This window comes from Oryx dammah, unplaced genomic scaffold (assembly GCF_014754425.2).
Source record: "Oryx dammah isolate SB20612 unplaced genomic scaffold, SCBI_Odam_1.1 HiC_scaffold_27, whole genome shotgun sequence".
Lineage (NCBI taxonomy): Eukaryota > Metazoa > Chordata > Mammalia > Artiodactyla > Bovidae > Oryx > Oryx dammah.
This window is the reverse complement of record NW_024070211.1, coordinates 29,652,092-29,673,047: the sequence shown is the minus strand read 5'-3', so window position 1 is coordinate 29,673,047 and position 20,956 is coordinate 29,652,092. Positions and strand designations below refer to the sequence as shown.

The 20,956-nt window shown below is 54.4% G+C and overlaps 1 protein-coding gene across 7 annotated transcripts in view; it reads right to left on the bottom strand.

Annotated features, from left to right (window-relative positions):
- Nucleotides 1-20,956, bottom strand: part of TNS1 (tensin 1) — a 210,235-nt gene that overhangs the window by 96,645 nt on the left and 92,634 nt on the right. For all 7 annotated transcript variants that reach the window (XM_040228387.1, XM_040228386.1, XM_040228388.1 and 4 more), the window contains 4 exons: nucleotides 10,311-10,352; nucleotides 9,531-9,581; nucleotides 3,084-3,133; nucleotides 711-882 (listed from right to left, as the gene is read on the bottom strand). In XM_040228387.1, coding sequence (XP_040084321.1) covers nucleotides 711-882; nucleotides 3,084-3,133; nucleotides 9,531-9,581; nucleotides 10,311-10,352 — 315 coding nt within the window. The remainder of the gene's footprint in view (nucleotides 1-710; nucleotides 883-3,083; nucleotides 3,134-9,530; nucleotides 9,582-10,310; nucleotides 10,353-20,956) is intronic.

Below are 20,956 nucleotides of genomic sequence, written 5' to 3'. Positions count from 1 at the left end.
GCACACACAACCCACTTGTACACATATACACACAAGCACACATACCTACACATATACACGTACAGACACACCACATGCACACACAACCCACTTGTACATATATACACACAAGCACGCATACCTATACACACATGTACAGACACACCACATGCATACACACAGCCCACTTGTACACATACATGCACAAGCACACACATACAAACCACACATACCCATACACATGCAAACACACAAGGACAAGCACACACACTCCACTGTACACATACACGCACAAGCACACACACACATGTACAGACACACCACATGCACGCACACACCCCACTTGTACACATACACGCACAAGCACACATACCTGTACACACACACACATGTACAGACACACCACATGCGCACACACACCCCACTTGTACACATACATGCACAAGCACACACACATAGAAACCACACATACCCACACACATGCACACCAGGACAAGCATACACACATACGACTTGGCTCAGAGGCCATGTCCCAGCTACAGAGACTCTCCTCAGAGGATAGCTGGACATTGAGTGAGGACTCAGACCATGAGGCACCCGAGGTCAGGGGCAGGTGAGAGAAGAAGGGAGGAAGAGCTGGCACAGGGGCTGGTGGGATGAGACTCCAGCAGGAAGAGGTGGCACACACAAAGGATGGGGCCCTGGACCAGTGGGCGGGGGCCCATCCTCACCAGGTAGTTGCCTCCATGTTTGGACTTGAGCATCTGGGCCACCTCGCGGAGGTTGCTCCGGAAGTTCTCCTCATTGGCTGTGCTGGGGAAGGAGACGGCAATGATCCTCTCGGTGACGTACACCAGGTCCAGCTCACAGCTGTCCTCCGTGGTCCGGCTCGTACTCATGTTTCTGGGGAGACAGCAGGCAGCAGATCAGAATCCAGGCCCCCAGGACGCGGTCCAGGAACCTGCACCCCTCCACACCATACACAGCCCTCAGATCTAACCCAGGAGGGCTTGGCTGCTGCCTGACTCTGAGCCACGGCCAGAAGCTTCCCCGGGGCAAGGCCAGTGTAGCCCTCAAGGCCAGGCTGGGAGAGCTGGGGAGAACAGAGCTGGGCAGAAGCCGGCAAGGATCTCAGACCGTTTCAGAAACAAAGATTGATGACACTAGTCTTAGGTGCTAAACAACCCTGTCGGCAAAGCCTTCAACCTGTGATCCCACAGGTCAGAGCCAGCGCCGGAACCAGCCAGGGCCCAGGAGTCCAGCGCAGCCTCCCAACATATGGCGGCCACCTGGTCTGGCAGAAGCTTCTCGAAGGATCCAGGGAAGGCTCCAGAGAGGAAGGAGAGCCCGAAGCGAGGGCTCCTGCATCCCAGAGCTGAGCCTTCCACCGCCCTCTGCTTGCTCTGAGCTGTGGCGTGGGCGGGGAGGCCCTCAGGGGTAGGGGCAGCTCAGGTGACATGCTCACCTGGGCTGCAGGTAAGCCAGACCACAGCGCACATTCCAGCCCTCCCTGGAGGCAGGCTGACTCCTGCCCTTTGTTCGCTGGCTCTCCCCCCACCGCTGGCAGCTCCCATCGGCTCCGGGTCTGCTTCCTGCCAGTGACCTCCCTGGCTTCTAAGGGCCCAGGAGGCTGAGGATGCCTCCGCAGTGGCAGGGGACCCCCAGACATCCCAGTGCCATCCGAGCTCCTAAGAGAGGTAGGAAGCTGCCTGGGCCGGGCACTGAGTGAGAGCTCAGTGAGGTCTCACACCTTTACACCTCACCCAGCTGCTCTTCCAGAGGAGGGTCCAGGGTGAGCTGACGGGACAGGGAAGGGGTTTCAGGAAATCAGCAATCCATTCCAAAGCCCCCCAGCGGCTTCTAGGGGCACCTCATACTGTTCTTACCCCATCACCAGCCTCCTGCTTCCCCTCACTACTCAAGATGGACCACACTCATGTTGATAACCTCTCACTACCTCCAGGTAAAGCTGGGACTGGAGGGGCAGTGGGAGGGATACCACTGGGGTGTTTCAGAGTGATGGGGCGTCAGTAGGGTGTACAGCCCCAAGACACCAAGAACTGGGGCAGAATCCAAATCTCCAGGGTTAGCTCTGAGCCAACTGTATAGATGGGGCTTGGAGACAGGAGAGCCAAAGGTGACATACAGCTTCTCCATGGGGACGGTGACTGGGACGCGGTAATAGAGATGCCAGTGTGCTGGGAGCCCACTGTGAATTTGGCCTCTGAGTCCTGATCATTCTTGATCCTGCAGCCTATGGGGGCGGGGCTCCTACTGAAGGCAGAACAGCGCCACCACCTGGACAATATCAGCATCGCACTCTGCACCCACCGATTCTCAGCTACAAGGGACGAGGGATCTGCTAAGGGGGCCCTCCACTCTCTGTAGACAGCTAGCAGAGGGTCTGCAGCCCACTGGGAGCTTCAGCTACACACCAAGCCCTCTCTGGTTGGGGCTCCAGATCCCTGGGGCCAGATTCTCACTCATCTCAGAAGCCTCGGATGAAGGAGAGGCAAAGGAAGCCAAAAAAATCAGAGAACCTGGACCCAGGACAAAGTAACTCTGGATGAGCAAAGCACCGAGTTCCCTATGGTCGCCTTGCCCCAGCCCCCATCAGCCCAGCCAGCCAGAGAACCTTCCTTTTATAAATGACCCTCGAATATCAGAAGCCACTGCTCATGGAAAGGAACAGTATCTAGCACGGGCCTCAATGCCAGCCAGTCCTGAAGGCAAATCCAAGTGCTGCCTGTTGGTGGTTGCATGACCTTTAACAAGTTGCCTCATTTCCCTGAGACCCAGTTTCTTCATCTGTCAAATGGGGATAAAATACTTACCCTGCAGGGTTGTTGCAAGGACTAGATGAGATCATGCAGGTAAATAAAGAATCCAGCTCAAGGACTGGCTTCAAACTAGAATTCAAAACATGACTGATTCCCAGTGGCATCTACCCACATCCTCTTGCTGTAGCTTCCATGTCTGCCATGCTCCCGACCAGTGGCTTCATGACTTTGGCATTAGAGACTCAAAGGCACGACTTGCTGAGAATACCCAGAGTGACCTCACTGCCTGCCCCCCACACCCTACCCCCTATAGTTGAGGCATACCTGATGGGCTGGGGATGAGGCTGGACACTTGGTGTAACTCTGGTGGAACTCTGGGAAAGAGAAGAGAGGAGCAGTGTTAGGATGGGGACCAGCTGGACGGCAGGAGAGCAGCAGAGAGCTATCCACACAAGTGGTCAGGGCCACGGGCAAACAGATTTCCTTCTGCTTCTGCCAACATTCCAGCCCAGGCGCCCTAAAGCCCCAGCAACACAGCAACTCAAAGCCAAAAGCAATCGATGCCAATCCCACGTGAGTGTGCCTGTGTGCCTGCAAGCCCCTGAGGGGAAGCGCTTTCCTCCCTCCGGGCAAGGAAAAAATCCCCAATGCCCAGAAATGCACCAGGCCTGGGCTGGTGCCACCTACACGGAGTACACACTCAATAAAACAGTACTAAATTGATGGACACTCATTTCACCTTGATGTGCTGGATATGAGAACAGTAATGCCAAGTGGTGAACAGAGATTCAAGCATGAAAGAAGGAAAGATGAGAGCGCTAGCACCCCTCCGTCCAGCTCTGAACATTTCTCCTCTGACCACCAGCTGCCCACAAGCCTCTCCTTTAAAGCAGCAACACCAGGTCAGTCAAAAGTTTTGAGACAAGAAGCCACCAGGCACGGTGTGTACCAACCAGAGCTAGGCAGCAAATCATGCTTCTAAGGACCCACTGTCCATTGTCTGTTACCTCCCTCATCTGCTCCCATCTCTAGGGTTGTCGACTGGTACAAAATTAGGCAAATGGACCCAAGTTGGTGTCCAAAACACCTCAGGGAAACTGTATGGATCAGAGCAGGATCAGAGCAGCATCCTACTGGACAGCCTTGCACTACTCAATGCTCTGAGCCTCTGTAATGTCACAAGTGCTGTGTATAGCCGCTCTTCAGTCATCTCCAACTCTTTGCAACACCATGGACTGTAGCCCTCTAGGCTCCTCTGTCCACAGGGATTCTCCTGGCAAGAATACTGGAGTGGGTTGCCATGCTCTCATCCAGGGGATCTTCCGAACCCAGGGATCGAACCCAGGTGTTCTTCATTGCAGGCAGATTCTTTACCATCTGAGCCACCGGAAGCCCCAATGTCACAAGTAAGATGCAACAATCCTCATGGGGTTATTTGAATAGTAAAGGGAATTATGCATATCCGGCCTTTAGACGTTCTTACCATTATTACATCGAGTACAATTAAAAGGATAGTTAGAGACACAACCAAACAGTTACCTCTATAGAAAAGCAAAATCCTGCATCACCAGCTGCTACCCATCCCTTCATCCACCTCACTCGATGAAGAATCGGAGCCCTACCTGGACACTCCCAGCCAGAGCCCTCTGAGCCCACTGGCACCTTCCAAACATGCCTGAGCCTCCCCTAAACCAGCCTTTCATGACCGCCAAGCTGCAGGAGAAACCGAGGCTACAGCAACTCACCCCCAAGTCCTGACGACCAGCAGGATTCATCCTCAGACTCCGGGCTGGACCACTGGGGCCCCAAGAAGAGGAGCCCCTTTTGGCCCTCTCCACGCAGCACCAACGAGGCAGGGGTGGGTGGGCTCTGCAACCCCGCACCCAGCTGAGCCCCAAGTCAGGGCAGCCCCCCTAAGAAGAGGACTCTCCATCCAGCCTTTCGCAAGAAGGCTGCAGCCAGAGCCTGGGGCTGCAGCACAGCCCCAAACAGCTCAGCCTAGAGGCAGCAGGAGGAAACAGCCAAGCCGCGCTGTCCAGCGGGAAGTTTCTCTGTCTCCACAGCTCTCCTGGCCCTGAGGACTTGGGTTTGCATGAGTCAGGCATGAAGAGTTGGGGGGTGGGAAGTTGGGGGGGTTGGTGCTGGCAGTAAGGAGGGGTTGAGTTGTGTTTGGTTTTCAAGACCCAAACCAGGCTGTTCCAAGACGACCCGCTCAGAGGAACGCAGAAACCCGACACTTCATCCGTCTCTGTTTCTCCGGTCCCTGATGAGGAGAGGATGAACCTCCCCAGGCCCCAGGCCCAGCTCCAGGCCCCAGGGCCACCCTGCTATAAATAGCCCCTCGGGTTCCGGCGACTGCTGATCCACAGCCATGTTTGGAGGAGGCCACTACAGCTGCTTCTAACAACTGGAAGCCACAACAATAGCCAAGGCGGGAGGTGTAGCCAGGACCACGGGGCCAGGCCCCCAGGAGCCTCCAGGATACTGAGCGGGGCTTGGTGGGGAGACTGGGGAGTCGAGGGGAGCCAAGGGCCTCCACTGGCGCGGGCCGAAAGGGAGGCGCAGAGCAGGAGAGCCAGGCCCTGCTTCCCCCCCCAGTCACCACCCTCCACATTCTCCCGCCTCCCCACCCCAAGAAGCCGGGAAAGACAAATAGAAACTTGGCCCCAGCAGAGTCTGGCCACTCCGCCTCCAGAGGTGATAAGACAAAGTCCAAGCCGGCTCTGCAGTCGGGGGGAGAGGCGGGAGGGGAGGCAGGGGAGGAAGCCGCCCTGGACAGTGACCCTCGAGCGGAGGATGGGGACGGACAGCTGGACGGTCATCCCCTGATGAATCACTGGGCTGCCCTCTCACTGACGGGGCTTCCTGTTTTCTGCAAAGTTTGGAAGCATGTGACACTCACTGGCAGAAAGCAAACGAGTACAGGTAACAGGTCTGGGGGTAGCTGGGCCAAGTCACAGGGAGAGCCGGAGAACCACCCATGGGCCGGGGGCGGGGGCGGGGCATGTGAGCCACACAGCTGAGGGCTCTGAGAAAACACAGTGACCTCACAGACACGGGGCTGGAGACCGAGCCTGCAGCAGCTGCCAACTCACACAGCGCCTTTCTCAGGAAGGATGAGGTCTCCGCACGCCATCATCATACCCCCTTCCTCATTCAGTGAACTTTGCTGAGGGCCACCAGCTGGGCATAAGGCCCCCGACCTCAGAGAGCTTCCATTCTGCGAAAGATGATTCTCACCTACGAAGCCCATGTGAGAAGCAGCCATCTGGCCTCGCTGACCGCTCTGTAAAATGGGTACAACACAGTCCGCTGTTATTTACCTGTTCCACTCAGAGCCTCTGGGGAAAACTACCCAAGGGTTTTACAGAGTTCTCTAGGGATTTTCCTGGTCCAGGGATTAAGAATTCCCCTTCCATTGCAGGGGACATGAGCTTGATCCATGGTTGGGGAACTAAGATCCCACATGCTGCAGGACAACTAAGCTTACACGCTTACAACTAGGGAGAAGCCCATGCACAGCCACAAAGAACCTGCATGCCACACCTAAGGCCTGATGCAGTCAAATAGATAAATACATTTTTAAAAAAAAGAATACTTGAAGATTTTCTTTTATGAAGAAAAATAAGCTCTCGGTCTGCCTGTAATTCCATTCCTTTCCTCTCTGGGGCTCTCAAAGCCATCTATCCACAGCTCTGAACTTCTTCCCTGCGCCTCCCAAGACACAGATCCATAATAGAACTTCTGATCCAACTCCCGTAGGCACCAAGATCTCTCCCCTACCATCATCACCAAAACCCAGTCGCTCCTTTGCTTAAAGGACACTGTAAAAGGAAATTCCACACCCTCCCCTAAACCGTGTCTATGTCTCTTCCTATCAGCCAGTTCCTCCTGGTATCTAACCCTCACCCTTCCTGTTGCAGATTCCGCCAACACCGTTGACCTTGGTCCTCAATGCCGGCGGGGGCTGCTGACCACCGCTTAGACACTCCGGGGCAACTCAAGATCTGTGACCCTCGGCTCCGTTTTTCGCCTTCTTCTTCCCCACCATGCAGCAAGAGTGGGAACCCCAGGATCTGGGCGGGGTTGGTTTGGAGCAAGGACTGTGTGGGAAGAGTCCTGCCTTCTTTTGAGGAACACAGACCAAACACAACAGCACTGGACCAAAGGGGAAGCTGTTTCCGGAGCCCAGGTCCCCAGGGGGCACAGCTGGGAGGAGGGTCTGTAAGCAGCAGCCATGTCAGGCAGCCAGAGACTGGTGACCAATCTACATCAGGGGCCCTTCCCCACCCCGACATCTCCTCTGAGGGCTGTGGCCACCCCCTCCCCTCTGCACCAGCCCCTCCAGCCACACCCCTTCCTCTCTCCTTCCTGCCCACCCGCCTGGATTTTTCCAAAACAAAGTGCAACACAGCACACCATCCACAAACCCTGCAACACACTAGCCTTGCTGGAGGGAAACAGCCATTCCTGCCCTGTGAGTCCTGGGCTGCGGGCCAGAGACAGGAAAACAGCTCAACAAACAGGCACATTATCACAGCAGCAAGCCCCAGAGCAGCAGCCATGCCGCTCCAGAAACAGTCTCCTCATCCGAGGAGAGGGCAAGAGAGCTCAGTGGTTGGGCAGGGGACGTGAGGTCACTCAACCCGGGACAGGTTTCTGGGAACCTCAAAAACTAGGTTTTCTCTCTTCCTTCGCAGTACACAGGTCACTCTATAATCTGCTCACTTGCTCAGCCTTTCATGAACTCCTTTAACTAGACTAAGCAAACCAAGACTCATCACGTCCCTCCTCCCATATCAAGGCAAGACACCACTCCTACCCACCCCTGGCATGCACAGACACACATACTTTCATCCCCGATCAACAGAGTTTCCCCTAAAAAACTTCTAATCCCAGCTAAGCGGCAACCTCTTTCTTCCCCAGGACCAAGGTCTGACACCCCCTCATGTCAAAAAGTTCTTCACAATGTCTAACTTCACTCTCTCCCGCTACACCTTTACCTTGTTGGATCTATCTGGCCTGGGATGGGGTTGTGGGGAGCAGCTGCCCTAGGACTCGACTTATAAGAACATCCAGACCATTGGCTAAAAGGCTTGGTTCACACGACATCACCCTGTCCCCTGGCCAAGACTCAGGAGTCCTGGAAACACCATATTCAGGCAGCAGTCCCAGGACAGAATGGAGAAGACAGATATTCATTGCATCTGTGAGCTCCTCCAAGCCTCTGTTTCCTCATCTATAAAATGGGTTCACAGCATCTGCCATAGTGGGATGTCATGGGGATCAAAAATACCCAGGCCAGCTTCTGGCCCTTAGCCAAAATAACAGTAATAAGAATGGCTAACATGTATTGAGCTATAGTATTCACTTTTGTGAATTCACCTCGTGAATTATAGAATTCACTTTGTGTCCATTAAGCTAGTTAATCGTTAGTAGTAGGTACACAAAACATTACTTCCTCCCCTGCACCCCAGCCCCAGACACATCACAAATATGGACAAGGGTCCCTCTGAGCATGTGTACTCCGCACCCACAGGACCCGTGCATACCTTTTCCACTAATTTGAGAGGCATGTTCCTCCTCCTGGCCAGCCCGTGTGGCCCTGGGGACACCTCCGCCTTGCGGGTCTGGGCAATGTGGAGTGGCAGTGGGCTCTCCACCGACGGCACTGCCTGCAGGAGCCTAGTGCTTCCCTCCAGGCCCTCCCCGCCGTGGGTCAGGCAGCTGTCAGATGATACGGCCCCATGCCATCAACAGCTCCCCCTGTGCAAACCGCCAAAACCACTCCCTGTTCCTCTGTAGATCAGGGAGGGAGAGGAGGGAGAGGCCCGTTGAGGGGTGAATTGTCAGAGAAGGCCGGGGAAGAAAGGGAAGGTCCGACTTCACGGGGCATCTGCCCCTGGGGTGTGAGGACAAGCCCAGGCACAAGTTGGGCTCAAAGTAGGGGACCCGGGGAGCCCTTCCTTCATTCCCTGAGGTCCTTCCACTTAAGGAGTTTGCCTGTCACCCTCCACCAAAAAACCACACGGCAGGAGAAGCCTGCGAGGTGAACCAGCCCCATCTTTCAGCTTCCTCCTGAGTCAGTGGCATTTAGCCATTTTCCAAGCCTCTTCTGTCCAAAGAAGCAGAGCCTAAGATCCCCAAGAGCCCAGGAGTCCCTCTTCATCTCTGCCCTTAGTCCCTCTTGCTGCAGTGTCACCCATTCCCCTGGCCCTTACTTTAGTGACTGCTCACCACCCAGCCAGGCCTTGCACACTCTCTCTCCCCACCCTGAAGTACTGAGGTCTGCTTAAGTGATGGGCAAATGAGCCCTGAATCCAGCTGAGCTGGATGGAGGCAAGACTGAGGCCCAAGACTGAGCCTAAGTCATGGGCCCGCTCAACCCTTCACCCCTGGTGGCTCAGATGGTAGAGTCTGCCTGCAGTGCGGGAGACCAGGGTTCGATCCCTGGGTCAGGAAGATCTCCTGGAGAAGGAAATGGCAACCCACTCCAGTATTTATGTCTGGAAAGTCCCATGGATGGAGGAGCCTAGCAGGCTACAGTCTGTGGGGTTGCAAAGAGTCGAACACAACTGAGAAACTTCACTTTCTTCCTTTCTTTCTTTCAGTCTGGAATTGAGCTGAGTAACCCAGCCTGCCCTTCTAGACAGGAGATTGTGAGGGATGCCCCACCAGACAAGACAGGTGTGAGTCATCATCCACCTCCCTGCACCCCCACTCACCAGGGAACCTCCACGTCTTCCTCTTCCTCCCCTTCCCCATACTTACATCTTCTTCAAGGCTTTTCCGTGTGTTTCCACCCCGAAAGGCTGCTTCTCCCTGGAGACAAAGAAAAGGCAGTCAGAGAGGGGAGTCGAGGAAAGTCACCAAAAAGTCCCAGGTCTTTCACTGCCGGGTGTGGCAGTGGTTGGGGTGGGGGCCCGGCAGGGGGCTTGCTTGTTTGTGCAGCATCTTTGTCCACTAAAGGCCCCTTGGAGCCAACTGCACCCACTCATGTGTGTCTCTCCTGGGGAGATATTATTCCCATTTTGCAGATGAGAAAACTGAGGCACAGACAAGCTCGAGACATGCTACAGTCTCACAGATAGAACCTTGGCCGAGTTGAGATATGAACCCAAGTCCTCCAAGCCCATCAGCTAGCTGCCAGCCTTGGTTTCCCCACTGCACAATCCACCCACTTCCTTCTCTTCCTCCTCCACGCAGCCTTGAGGAAACCATCTGTCCTTCTGCTAAGGCAGAAAGATGTGTTTGGAAAGATCTTCCTGGCTCTCTCACATGCTACATATTTAATAAAGAAGACCACATTTTAGCACTGGCCTCTCCCTCCCTGCCTGCCTCGTTCCCCAGCAATCATTTCCCAACACACAGGGGGATGGTCTGATGTCCAGCTCTCCATGTCACAAGGTCCCCACCCTTCCCCAAGTTCCACAAATCTACTCCAGAAGGGTGTCCTCAAACACATCTGTTCACTGTCCCCCCCATCTTCCTTCTGCTTTCCCGGCCTCACCAAGCTGCTCCCTGCCCCCCGCCCCGCCTGCCATCACTTACTGTGTCCACTACATTCTTCGGAGCAGTCTCAGTGTTGACGGGCTGTGAACAGAGGGAGAGCACAGCGTGAGTCCTCAGGGCAAACAGCCCCAGGCTGGCTCTCTCCCCCGGGCTAGAGGCCATGGTGGGCAGGAGGCTTCTGGAGACAGCTTGGATGGCGCCAACCCAAGATGAGACATAATGTGCTGACCCCAGGCTTGGGGGCAGAACTTGGAAAGTGGAAGACAATCCTATTGGTCCTAGAACCACCCAGCTCAACACACCTCAAGAGGGACCCTAAGTCTGATCCCTCAAAAGGCAACAAGGAGCGAGTAAGCAACTCCTGTTCCTACCTGCCAGGCATGTGTACCTACACCAGACACTTCGTCTATTCATAAGAACCCAGTGAGGCAGGGACCCTTACCATCTTTGAGCCTTACTTTACCAATAAGAAGAAATCAGATGAATGGACCAAAGCCACTGACTACTAATGGGAACAAAAGGGTTGGAACCCCATCTTGGGTCTCTATGCCTCAAGCTGTGTGAAACTGCAGTGGTCCCAGACACGATGTTCCACACTTCAGTGGGCTTTCAAGGACCACTCCACACAGGCCCTGCCCCCCCGCACCTTGAGGACCTCAATCTCCATGCCCCAAAGCTCTGCTCCATCCCACATCCAGGACTTGGTTTGTGGAATGGCTTCTCCCCTTTTCCTGCAAGCTCTCCTTTCAAAGAAGCCCTCCTGAACACCCCAGCAAGGAGGGCTGTCTCCCATCTCTGAACTCCAGTAAACCTTACTGTCTGAGCTATTTATCTGGTCCTTAGTGCATGAATAATCTCATTGTGGGAATAGGTCTCATTCCAACTATTGTTTTATTTGTGATTGTTATCCCACTTTTCTCCAAAACAGATTCAAAGCAGCTTTTCTTTAACCAACTCAGTTGCCACATCCCTCATGCCGGAGACTGTGGTTGATGTGTAGTGGGCAGTCACTAAACACCTGAGGACTGATCCTGTCCCTCACCCCGGTGCCATCCTTCCTTCACCCAGACCAACAGAAGTGCTTCCCACTAAAGGCATCCTGAAACATGGGCTCCTCAGACTCCCTCATCACAAGAGAAAAGCTTCCCGTTCCAGGGCCATCTCCTGACCGCAGTCTCCAGGGCTGTTTCCAACTCAGTGATGTGGTTAGAGGGGCGCTTGAATCTTGCAAGTGGGCATGAGTCAAGGTCATGGAAACAAATCTTCACTGAGATGACCACAGACCAGATATAGATAATGGATCTCAGAATAGGAAACATCGGCCCCAACCCTGTCCCCAGGACCTGAGGATGCGCTGATCATGTCTGAAGACACGGGAATGAACAGAATGACTTCTGAACAGTTCTGGCATCTGGGAGAGAACTGGACCAAGACAGGCATGGAGGAGGGCTTCCCTGGTGGCTCAGACAGTAAAGAATCTGCCTGCAATTCAAGAGACCTGGGTTTGATCTCTGGGTTGGGAAGATCCCCTGGAGAAGGAAACAGCAACCTTGCCTGGAATATGCCATGGACAAAGGAGCCTGGCGGGCTGAAGTCCACGGGGTTGCAAAGAGTCAGATATAACTGAGCAACTAACACACTTTCAGGCCTGGAGGAAGGAAGCAGGCTGAGCTAAAGGCAGTAGTGCTCTTTCTAAAAACGCACAAATTTTACCCTACTGTTCTAGAGACAGAGTATGCCATGGACAGAGGAGCCTGGCGGGCTACAGTCCATGGGGTCGCAAAGAGTCAGATAACTGAGCAACTAACACACACACACACTAGAGACAGGAGGCTGAAGCCAAAACTTCTTTCCAGGTGAATAAAACCTCCTGTGTAGTTCAGGGTCAAGGCAGCTTGGGACGGTTGAGGGAGCACAGGGTCCAGGAACGGAGTCAGAGCTGGGGAGGTCCAACTCCCAGCCCCTCCCAGCCTCCTTGGTTAACCCTCCTGGAGTCTGAAGATGATTCTACAGAGCAATAAAGATGCCACATTCTGTCCCCACTCAGCCCAGCCCTAACCCTCCCCCAGAGCCCCGACTCCTGAGCCACAGGCCATGGGGCAGGAGGCAAATGAGCCCACAAGAAATCCCCAGCGGTCCCTGCCCTAGACTGAGCTCGAGGAGCTGCCTGACAATCGGGACCAGGGTCCCCCTCAGCCTCCCACCACCAGCCGGCCCCACCCAGCAGAGTCCTCAGAGGCAGGGCCAGGCTGCTCCGCCCTCGGATCCCCTGCCCATCTCTTCTGGTCCACAGCTCTGTGATGCTCACGTGGAGACCACGGGCTGCACAGGACGCCTGAATGCCTCCACCCTGGGTGGCTCTGGCCTCCTGGAGGGAGGAGAAGGCCTAGAGAGCAGTTCACAGGGACTTTCTGCATGCAGAGTCTACACAGCACAGCTGAGTCTGGACCCAGATCTCCCAGCTTCAGTGCCCTCACTCTTCATAGTCTGTACAATCAGCCTCCCTGACAGGGAGAAAGGACAGAAACAGGGTGGGATGTAGAAGCTGGAGACAGAATACCTGCCTCAGGTCCATTACAGGCCCCGAAGAGCCCCTCGTCCTGCTCTGGGGAAAGCCTCCCAAGAGACCCCGAATGGGTGGAGCAGAGTGAGAGCTGGGGGTCTCAAACTAGAGTGTGCCTGCCAATCACCTGGAGGGCTGCTGACACACAGGCGGGCCTCTGGGCCCTCCCCAGAGGTCAGAACCCAAAGACTAGGGAAGGACCCAAAAATGTGCATTTCTAACAGGTTTCCAGGTCCGGGGATGACACTATGAAAACAACTAATCTAGACTGGCAGCACTGGCAACAGCTGGCCAGGCCACGTCCTGACTCTCTGCTACTAACCACAACCTCAGGCAGGTCACCGTGTCCTCGCTGCTCTCCGGCAGGACTGCACGGTCCTATTCTGTGAGATGCAAATGAGATGAAGCACAAACAGCACTCAGAACAGGGCCGGGCCCTTAGGAAGCTCTCCATAAATGTGAGCTGTTGTTCATCATCTCCACCCCACCCCACCCTGCCCCACCTTGACCCTCCTGTCCCACCCCTCCTGGCTCTGGCACAGTGCAGACCAGGGAGGCAATATTAGAAACCACAGGCCTCAGCAGGGCAAGAGCAACTTCTCTCCCTGCCAGCAATCATCTGAGCACCAGCCCCTCTGCCCGCATCCCTTCCCACGCCAGCTGGAGGCCAGCCACAGGGCCAGCCATTAAACGCCTGCCCTCAACATTAGTGAAGAGGCTTTCTGAGGAGCTAAAAATTTCCAAAAAAACACTTCCAATCTCAACACCCAGTGTTTTCCTGCAGTGTTTGCAAACACAGCCCAGCATGCACAGTGCACTCCCCTCCCCTCTCCTCCACCCCTTGCCTCCACCCCAGGCCTCCTGGGATTGAAATCCTGCTTCCCTGTTTCCCAGGCATTGCCAGTTCTGGGGCTAGTGGGAATGAAAAAGGCAAGGGAACTGGTAACAGGAGAGGGGTCTCCCCTCAGGCCACCCCTGTCCCAGGCCCTTCAGGGAGCCTTGGGTATGCTACAGGAAGCTCCCAGGCCATCAGAGCTTCAGTGGCTGACAGAGACCCACTAGGCCTCAGCTGTCACCCTAACTTTAGCATGCACACACATACCCTATTTTTGCACACCACTCCTCAGACACCATCTCCTCCCTCCCCATTTCACAGATGGGGAAACTGAGGTACAGAAGGTATGGGTATGATTTGCTCAGCCTCGCACAGTGAGATGCATGGCAGGACTCCGGTGGGCACCCATGTTTTATAAAGCCCACCACTGAGCCTACCTGCTGCCCCTCACCCCAATTCCCAGCTGGCCTGCAGGCGGGGTGAGCAGGTGCCAGCTGGCCAACTCTGCTTTTCCTTCCCACTAAGGCTCAGCAGTCCCTTGTGGCTCAGCTGATAAAGAATGCACCTGCAGTGCGGGAGACCTGGGTTCGATCCCTGGGTTGGGAAGATCCCCTGGAGAACGGAAAGGCTCCCCACTCCAGTATTCTGGCCTGGAGAGTTCCATGGACTGTACAGTCCATGCAAAGAACTCGGACACGACTAAGCGACTTTCACTTTCACTTTTCAAGGCTCAGCAGTAGAAGGATGAAGCAAATGGAACCCATATAAGGGTGGTACCCCCCAATTTGGCCCCGCCCTCTGCCCAATCCCAGGACAAACCCAGGCTTTTCAAAGCAGAATCACTGCCCCACCAGGGGTCTTCCAGAATGCCTCCTGCCCCCAGGCAGGACAACTCAAATCCAGCTCAGGAGCAAGTGGAAGGGTTTGGACCCGGTACTGCTTGATGGCCAAGTCTCACGGTGCACAACCCTGAGACCAATACCTCCTCCAGGGCCGCACCCCAGGTACCTCACTTGCCTGCCCTCCTGGTCCTGGTCTGGAGGTGCCTTTTCATAATGTGACTGCAGTAACAAGAACGACTCAGCAGGTACTAAGGATGCCCTGGGCTCAACACTGGGCTCTTCACTTTCATGATTATCAGTCCTCATAACCAATGTTCACCAGGTAAGCATTATCCCATTTCACAGGTGAGGAAAACTGAGGGGCCAAGAGGTTAAATCACCCGATCAAGGTCACATAGCCAGTAGATAAAGATAGCTGGTTTTTGAATGTGGCTCCTTACATCCACCTCATGTTCAGTCTCCTCTTGGGCATAATCTTCATCCAGTTCCTCTTACTCTTAATCAACTGCACTCCTGTTGGGAACAAGCTTTCTGCGGCTTAAAAACTAATTGTCTCGGGCCCTCAGGAGGATGAGGCTTCTTCAATACACTTCCAGAGGAAGAGGAGGAAATGGGCTGCAGCAGGAGAGAGTGGGATCAGACATCAGAGAGAACTTCCTGAACGCGAGGGGTTGTGAACCACAGGATGGATAAGGGAAGCTGCACATCCTTTGCTCAATTTTTTCTTTTTTTTTCCAAAAAAAGACAAGTATGTCCTCTCAGTGGGTTTAATCACTCCCAATGGTGTGGGCCAGAGGAGGGGCCAGTCTGCCAAGGCTGCTGTGGCTGGGATGACTGCCTTGAGGTTCACGCAAGAGGACACATCGGTGGCCGGCAGGGAGGGTGGGCTGGGAAAAAAATGTGTCTGTAGGCTGCTGTTCTGGAGGAAGGAAAAGGCAGAGGGCCATGGCGGGTGGGGGGAGGTGCCCAAGCCCTGGACTGGGGGGAGGAAGGGCAGGGCAGAATGCGGACTCAGCCTCCAGAGGAACATTCCGTCCAGAAATTCCTCACACCCTCCCCCCTCTCACCCCTCCAGCTCTCCCCTCTCTTGCCCCCTGGGAGCCCTGGAATCCGGACAGTTTTTCAGGCCAAAAAGACCCCATGACATCACATCTACTGCCACGGAGGGACTGTGAGGTCAGGGACAGCGCTGCCTGCCTGTTGGAAGGCGAATTGAGGACCCAGAGCACATTATTCTAGGCTCATGTGTTCTCAAAATAGAGCCCTAAGCAGATGAAGAAAAGGGGTTGAAAGCCAAAGGGAAGGGCAGGGAAGCACCATTAATGGGGCACTTAGAGGGGGCGTGGCCGGGAGGGCACTTTGCAGGCCCCACAGCCAGTCGGGGACCAGTAACCTGGAAGCAAGGCAGCAGCAGCAGCAGCAGGCAGGGGAGCACTCTGAATCTCTCTCGGCCAGTGAGGACACTGAGTTTCCAGGGTGGTTGGCCAGCTCCACTTGAGCTCCGGTCAGCCCTTCACCTCCAGTTATTTCCCAGCATCCTAGGAAGAGGGGGTCATCAAAACGGAGGGCAAGGGGCTAAGGGGGAGGGCGCCATCAGCCTGGGGCCCATGAGTCTTGCTGCAGAGGCCACATCCTCTCCTGGGCAAGCCATGGCTCCCAGAGTAAAAGAGCAGGCTGGATGTGAACAAATGGAATGTGATGCCTGATTTTTCCCTGCACCCCCAGGGAGGGGCCTAGGCAAGCTCACACCTGTCTTCAGGGTCCCTCCAACTCACCCTGAGGGACCCAGGTCCCGACTCCAGGTGGTTGAGGCTGGGCAACTGTGGACCCCGCCCCCCTACCCTGTCTTGCTTGCTTGCGCTCACCGAGCTGGCCCTGAGCCAGGCTGGAATATTTCTCACCCCCTCCTGCCACCGTCTCCTCCCTGTGGACGTTGTTCTCCTCCTTCTTGGTCGGGGCACTGGGGGTGTGCACCTCCCCAGGCCCTTCCTCCATGAACCCCTGGCTGCCCTGGCACAAGTCTTCCACCCCACGACTGCGCCAGATTCATCTGGTCTACCAGCCCTCCTCCTGGCAGCCCCCTCGCCCCTGAGCCACACCCCACAGCTGGTGGCAGACTTCACTCACAACGCCTGCTTTGGGTCACTTCCCCACTCAAGGACCCACAATGGCCCTTAGCGCTTGGCTCATCAAGTTCAAGTTCCCGAGCCTGGCTTCTGGACTCCTCTCCCTTATCTGGGCCCTTTTCCCTTGTGGACTCCACTTCCTTCCCCCTGCTCTTATCTGCATCCTCTGCTCCCCTCTCCTCACTGCCCACCACCATGCCACCTGGGTTCCCGCCTCCTTTCCCACACTCAGGCTCTTCCCACCGGCACCCCAGCCAGAGCCAGTGAAACAGCGGCCCAGCTCCTCATCCCCGCAGCAAGGGCACTGGATTTGCTCCAGCCCCCAAGCGTGGTCTTTTCTTTCAGCCCTCTCCGTTTCAGCCCTGCTGCCTTGTGGAAGGCCCACCCTCCTTCCCTCTTCTTGTCCACTTGCTCAAGTCTTAACCTGGACTTGAAACAGGAGGCAGGCTTGCCCACCCAGCGCAGCACAGAGTGACGGCTGCCTCCTTGGACCCCAAGGCTACCTCTGGTCAAAACCCCTGAGCATAGCCACTAGTTCACTTCCACAGTAGCGTTCGCTCTCTCCCACTAAACAGGGCGCAGCCCTTCACCCAGCTAGGGCCTCTCCCAGTGGGAGTCAAAGGGGATGTGGTTAGCACATTCATGGATGCCTTGCCCTCTGGGGACCACGTCCCTTCATGGCCCAATATAAGGACGGGACCTCAGTGGGCCCTGAGGACTTCCACCCAAGCACCCCCTACAGCGAGAGAACCTTCCATCTGCACCATAACAGGTGTCAGTGAGTGTGATGTGTCCCATTGACAGACAGTGACTCCACCAGACAGCCCCAACGGGCCATTTTAGGTGTTAGAAAACTCTTCTCTACACCCAAGTCTCCAGTTCTTTATGAGACCCTCCACCTAGGAGGTGCTCCTCTGGAGAGCAATGGCAAGGAAGCCAGTTTGTCCTTCAGGAAGGTCTCACTCCCATTCTACGACACTCCACTCGCCCCCCAGCCCCATACCCTCCCTCTCCACACCAGGCAGTCGAGGGGGCACACAAACTCATTTCCATCCCCACTCATGGCTCTGTGAATCCTCTTTGGAATGCAATGCTCAGAGTTTGCCCTTTCCTTTGAAAACCAGGACTCTTTCAGGCTCATTTCTCCTGGCTTTGCTCCATTTTCCAGAATCTCCAAAAGATGGCCCCCCATGGCCCACTCATTGCCCTGTGATGAAATGCCTCGGGGTTGGGAGTTCAGATGAACTAAAGCCACTGCTGGCCACTCTCCCTGATGGAGAGCAGGATGGCAGCATTGGGCTTGGGGGCTCCACGTCCTTCTCAGGGGCCTTCTTCTCTTTCACGAGGCAGCCTGGTGCCTCCTCACCCTAGATCTGACACGGGGACACCTTGAGCAAGTCATCTGAAAATCTCAGGACCACCACCTCACAACCATTAGGATGCCTACTATCAAAAAGAAGAAGGAGAAGAAAGAAAACAAAGAGTTTTGGCAAGTTCAGTTCAGTTCAGTTCAGTTCAGTCGCTCAGTTGTGTCCGACTCTTTGTGACCCCATGAATCACAGCACGCCAGGCCTCCCTGTCCATCACCATCTCCCGGAGTTCACTCAGATTCATGTCCATCAAGTCAGTGATGCCATCCAGCCATCTCATTCTCTGTCGTCCCCTTCTTCTCCTGCCCCCAATCCCTCCCAGCATCAGAGTCTTTTCCAATGAGTCAACTCTTCGCATGAGATGGCCAAAGTACTAGAGTTTCAGCCTTAGTATCATTCCTTCCAAAGAAATCCCAGGGCTGATCTCCTTCAGAATGGACTAGTTGGATCTCCTTGCAGTCCAAGGGACTCTCAAGAGTCTTCTCCAACACCACAGTTCAAAAGCATCAATTCTTCGGCACTCAGCCTCCTTCACAGTCCAACTCTCACATCCATACATGACCACAGGAAAAACCATAGCCTTGCGAAGATGTGGAGAATTAGAACCTCTTGTGCACTACCGGTTGTAATACAAAATGATACAGCCACTGTGGGCAACAGTATGGTGGTCCCACCAAAAAAAGTCAAAAGCAGAATTCCTAGGTCATCCAGCAGGTCCGCTCATGAGTATATACCCAACAGAACTGCAACAGGGACTGGCAGAGAGATTTATATGACCATGTTCATAGTAGCATCATTCACAGTAACTAAAACGTGGAAATGACCCAAGTGTTTACTGACAGATACATGAGTCAGTAAAATGTGGTATATACACAGGGAAGCCTGACGTGCTGCCGTCCATGGGGTGGCAAAGAGTCAGACACAACATAGCAACTGAACAACAAACAACAGTATACATGCAGTGGAGTATTTAGTTCAGTTCAGCCGCTCGGTCGTGTCCGACTCTGTGACCCCATTACTCAGCCTTAGAAAGGAAGGTCGTTCGGACACGTGGCACAGCATGGACGAATCTTGAGGACAGCACTCTGGGGTAAGAAGCGTCACAAAGGACAAATGTTGTATGAATCCACGCATGAGGTGCATTAAGTCATCAGACTCAGGGAGGCAGAAAGCAGAAAGGTGCCTGGCAGGGACTATGGAGCTCTTATTTAATGGGTGCAGAGCTTTTTGTTTCACAAGATGAAAAGCATTCTGGAGGTGGATGGTAGTGATGGTTGTGCAACGATTTGGATGTACTTAATACATTGATTGTGGACTCCAAAATGATTAAAATGATAATTTTCATGTTATGTGTATTTTACCACAGGTTTCCCTGGTGGCTCAGTGGTAAAGATCCCACCTGCAATGCAGGAGACACAGGAGACGTGGGTTTGATCCCTGGGTCGGGAAGATCCCCTGGAGGAAGGTATGGCAACCTATTCCAGTATTCTTGCCTGGAGAATTCCATGGACAGAGGTGCCTGGAGGGCTACAGTCCATAGGGTTGCAAAGATTTAGACATAACCAAAGAGACTTAGTGCATACATACATATTTTACCACAATTTAAAAAAAAAAAGTGAATCAGAGTAAAAAAAACACAATGTCAGGGCCTCAGTTTCTTCTCCTAAGAAAGAGCAGGATTTGACTAAATGTTCTGTGGCCCTCTCATTGTTGTGGCTCTGTGCCCACTACATCCACATCTGCCCTCCAGAAGCCCTGGCACTCGGCAGAAAAGAACCAGCATGGAAACAGTGCCCAGCACGAGGGAGGTGCTCGGGAGATGTTAGCTGGTAGGACAGAGGGCAGATAGATGGATGGAGAGTGGGCTATGGGGCTTCCCTGGCGGCTCAGTGATAAAGAATCTGCCTGCTAATGTAGGAGACTCAAGTTCAGTCTCTGGATTGGGAAGATCTCCTGGAGAAGGGAATGGTTACCCACTCCAGGACTCTTTTGCCTGGAAAATTCCATAGCCAGAGGAGCCTGGCAAGCTACAAGATGGATGGCAGACAGATGGATGGATAGACCAGCCCCTAAATCTCAGGCCCTCTGGCTCGTGACTAGCACTGTTTAGAAGAAGAAATCCAGGAGAAGCCCACTTGGCAATAGCAGGCATTGACATCAGCAGCAATCACAGAGGGTATCGGGAGGAAAGCTGGCCTAGGAACCCACAGCCCCACTCCGGATCCAGCCTACCCCCAACTGCTGTGTGACCATGAACCAGTCACCTGGCCTTCCTAAGCCCTAGTTTGCTCCTCTCCCCAGGATGGGCTCACGCCCGTCCAGACCTCCACACAAGCCACTGTGGGCTCGGGGAGCCCAGCATCAGGGGAAAGGCTCTGAGAACCGCAGCTGCTGTGTAATAAACCAGTCCCGTTTGTCATGATCATGGTTATGAGTGTGGACCCTGGTGCCAGGCTACTGAGGTGAAACCCCAGGGCCCCTTCCAAACAACTCTACGGCCTTAGGTCTTATCAGGGTTCTTCATCTGAGACATTGGGGTAATCACAGCACCTCCTTTACTGCACTGTGCTGAAGAATAAATGAGTTTATTTTTGTAAAGCTCTCACAACAAAGGTCTGCAAAGAGGAAATTCCATACATGGGTTAGCTTTTCACTTGCTCTGATTACTGAAACCAACCTGGCATCCCCATCCCCCACCACACACTCTCCACCCAACCTGTGATTCAATAGGACTTGTTCCGCAGGACATTTCAAGTCCTGGTTTTGGGGCTGGCCTGCAGAGGAGAAGCAGTGTCCACACAGCTCTCCCCTCACCAGGTCTCCTGGGTGCCGGGCTTTGGGTGCAAAAGGGCTCAGATCCGACCCACTTCGGTGGCCACTGCACTTGGCCATCACCCTCGGGAAATTCCTTTGGACTCTTATTTTTCCGAAGTTGAGAAGAGCTGCCTC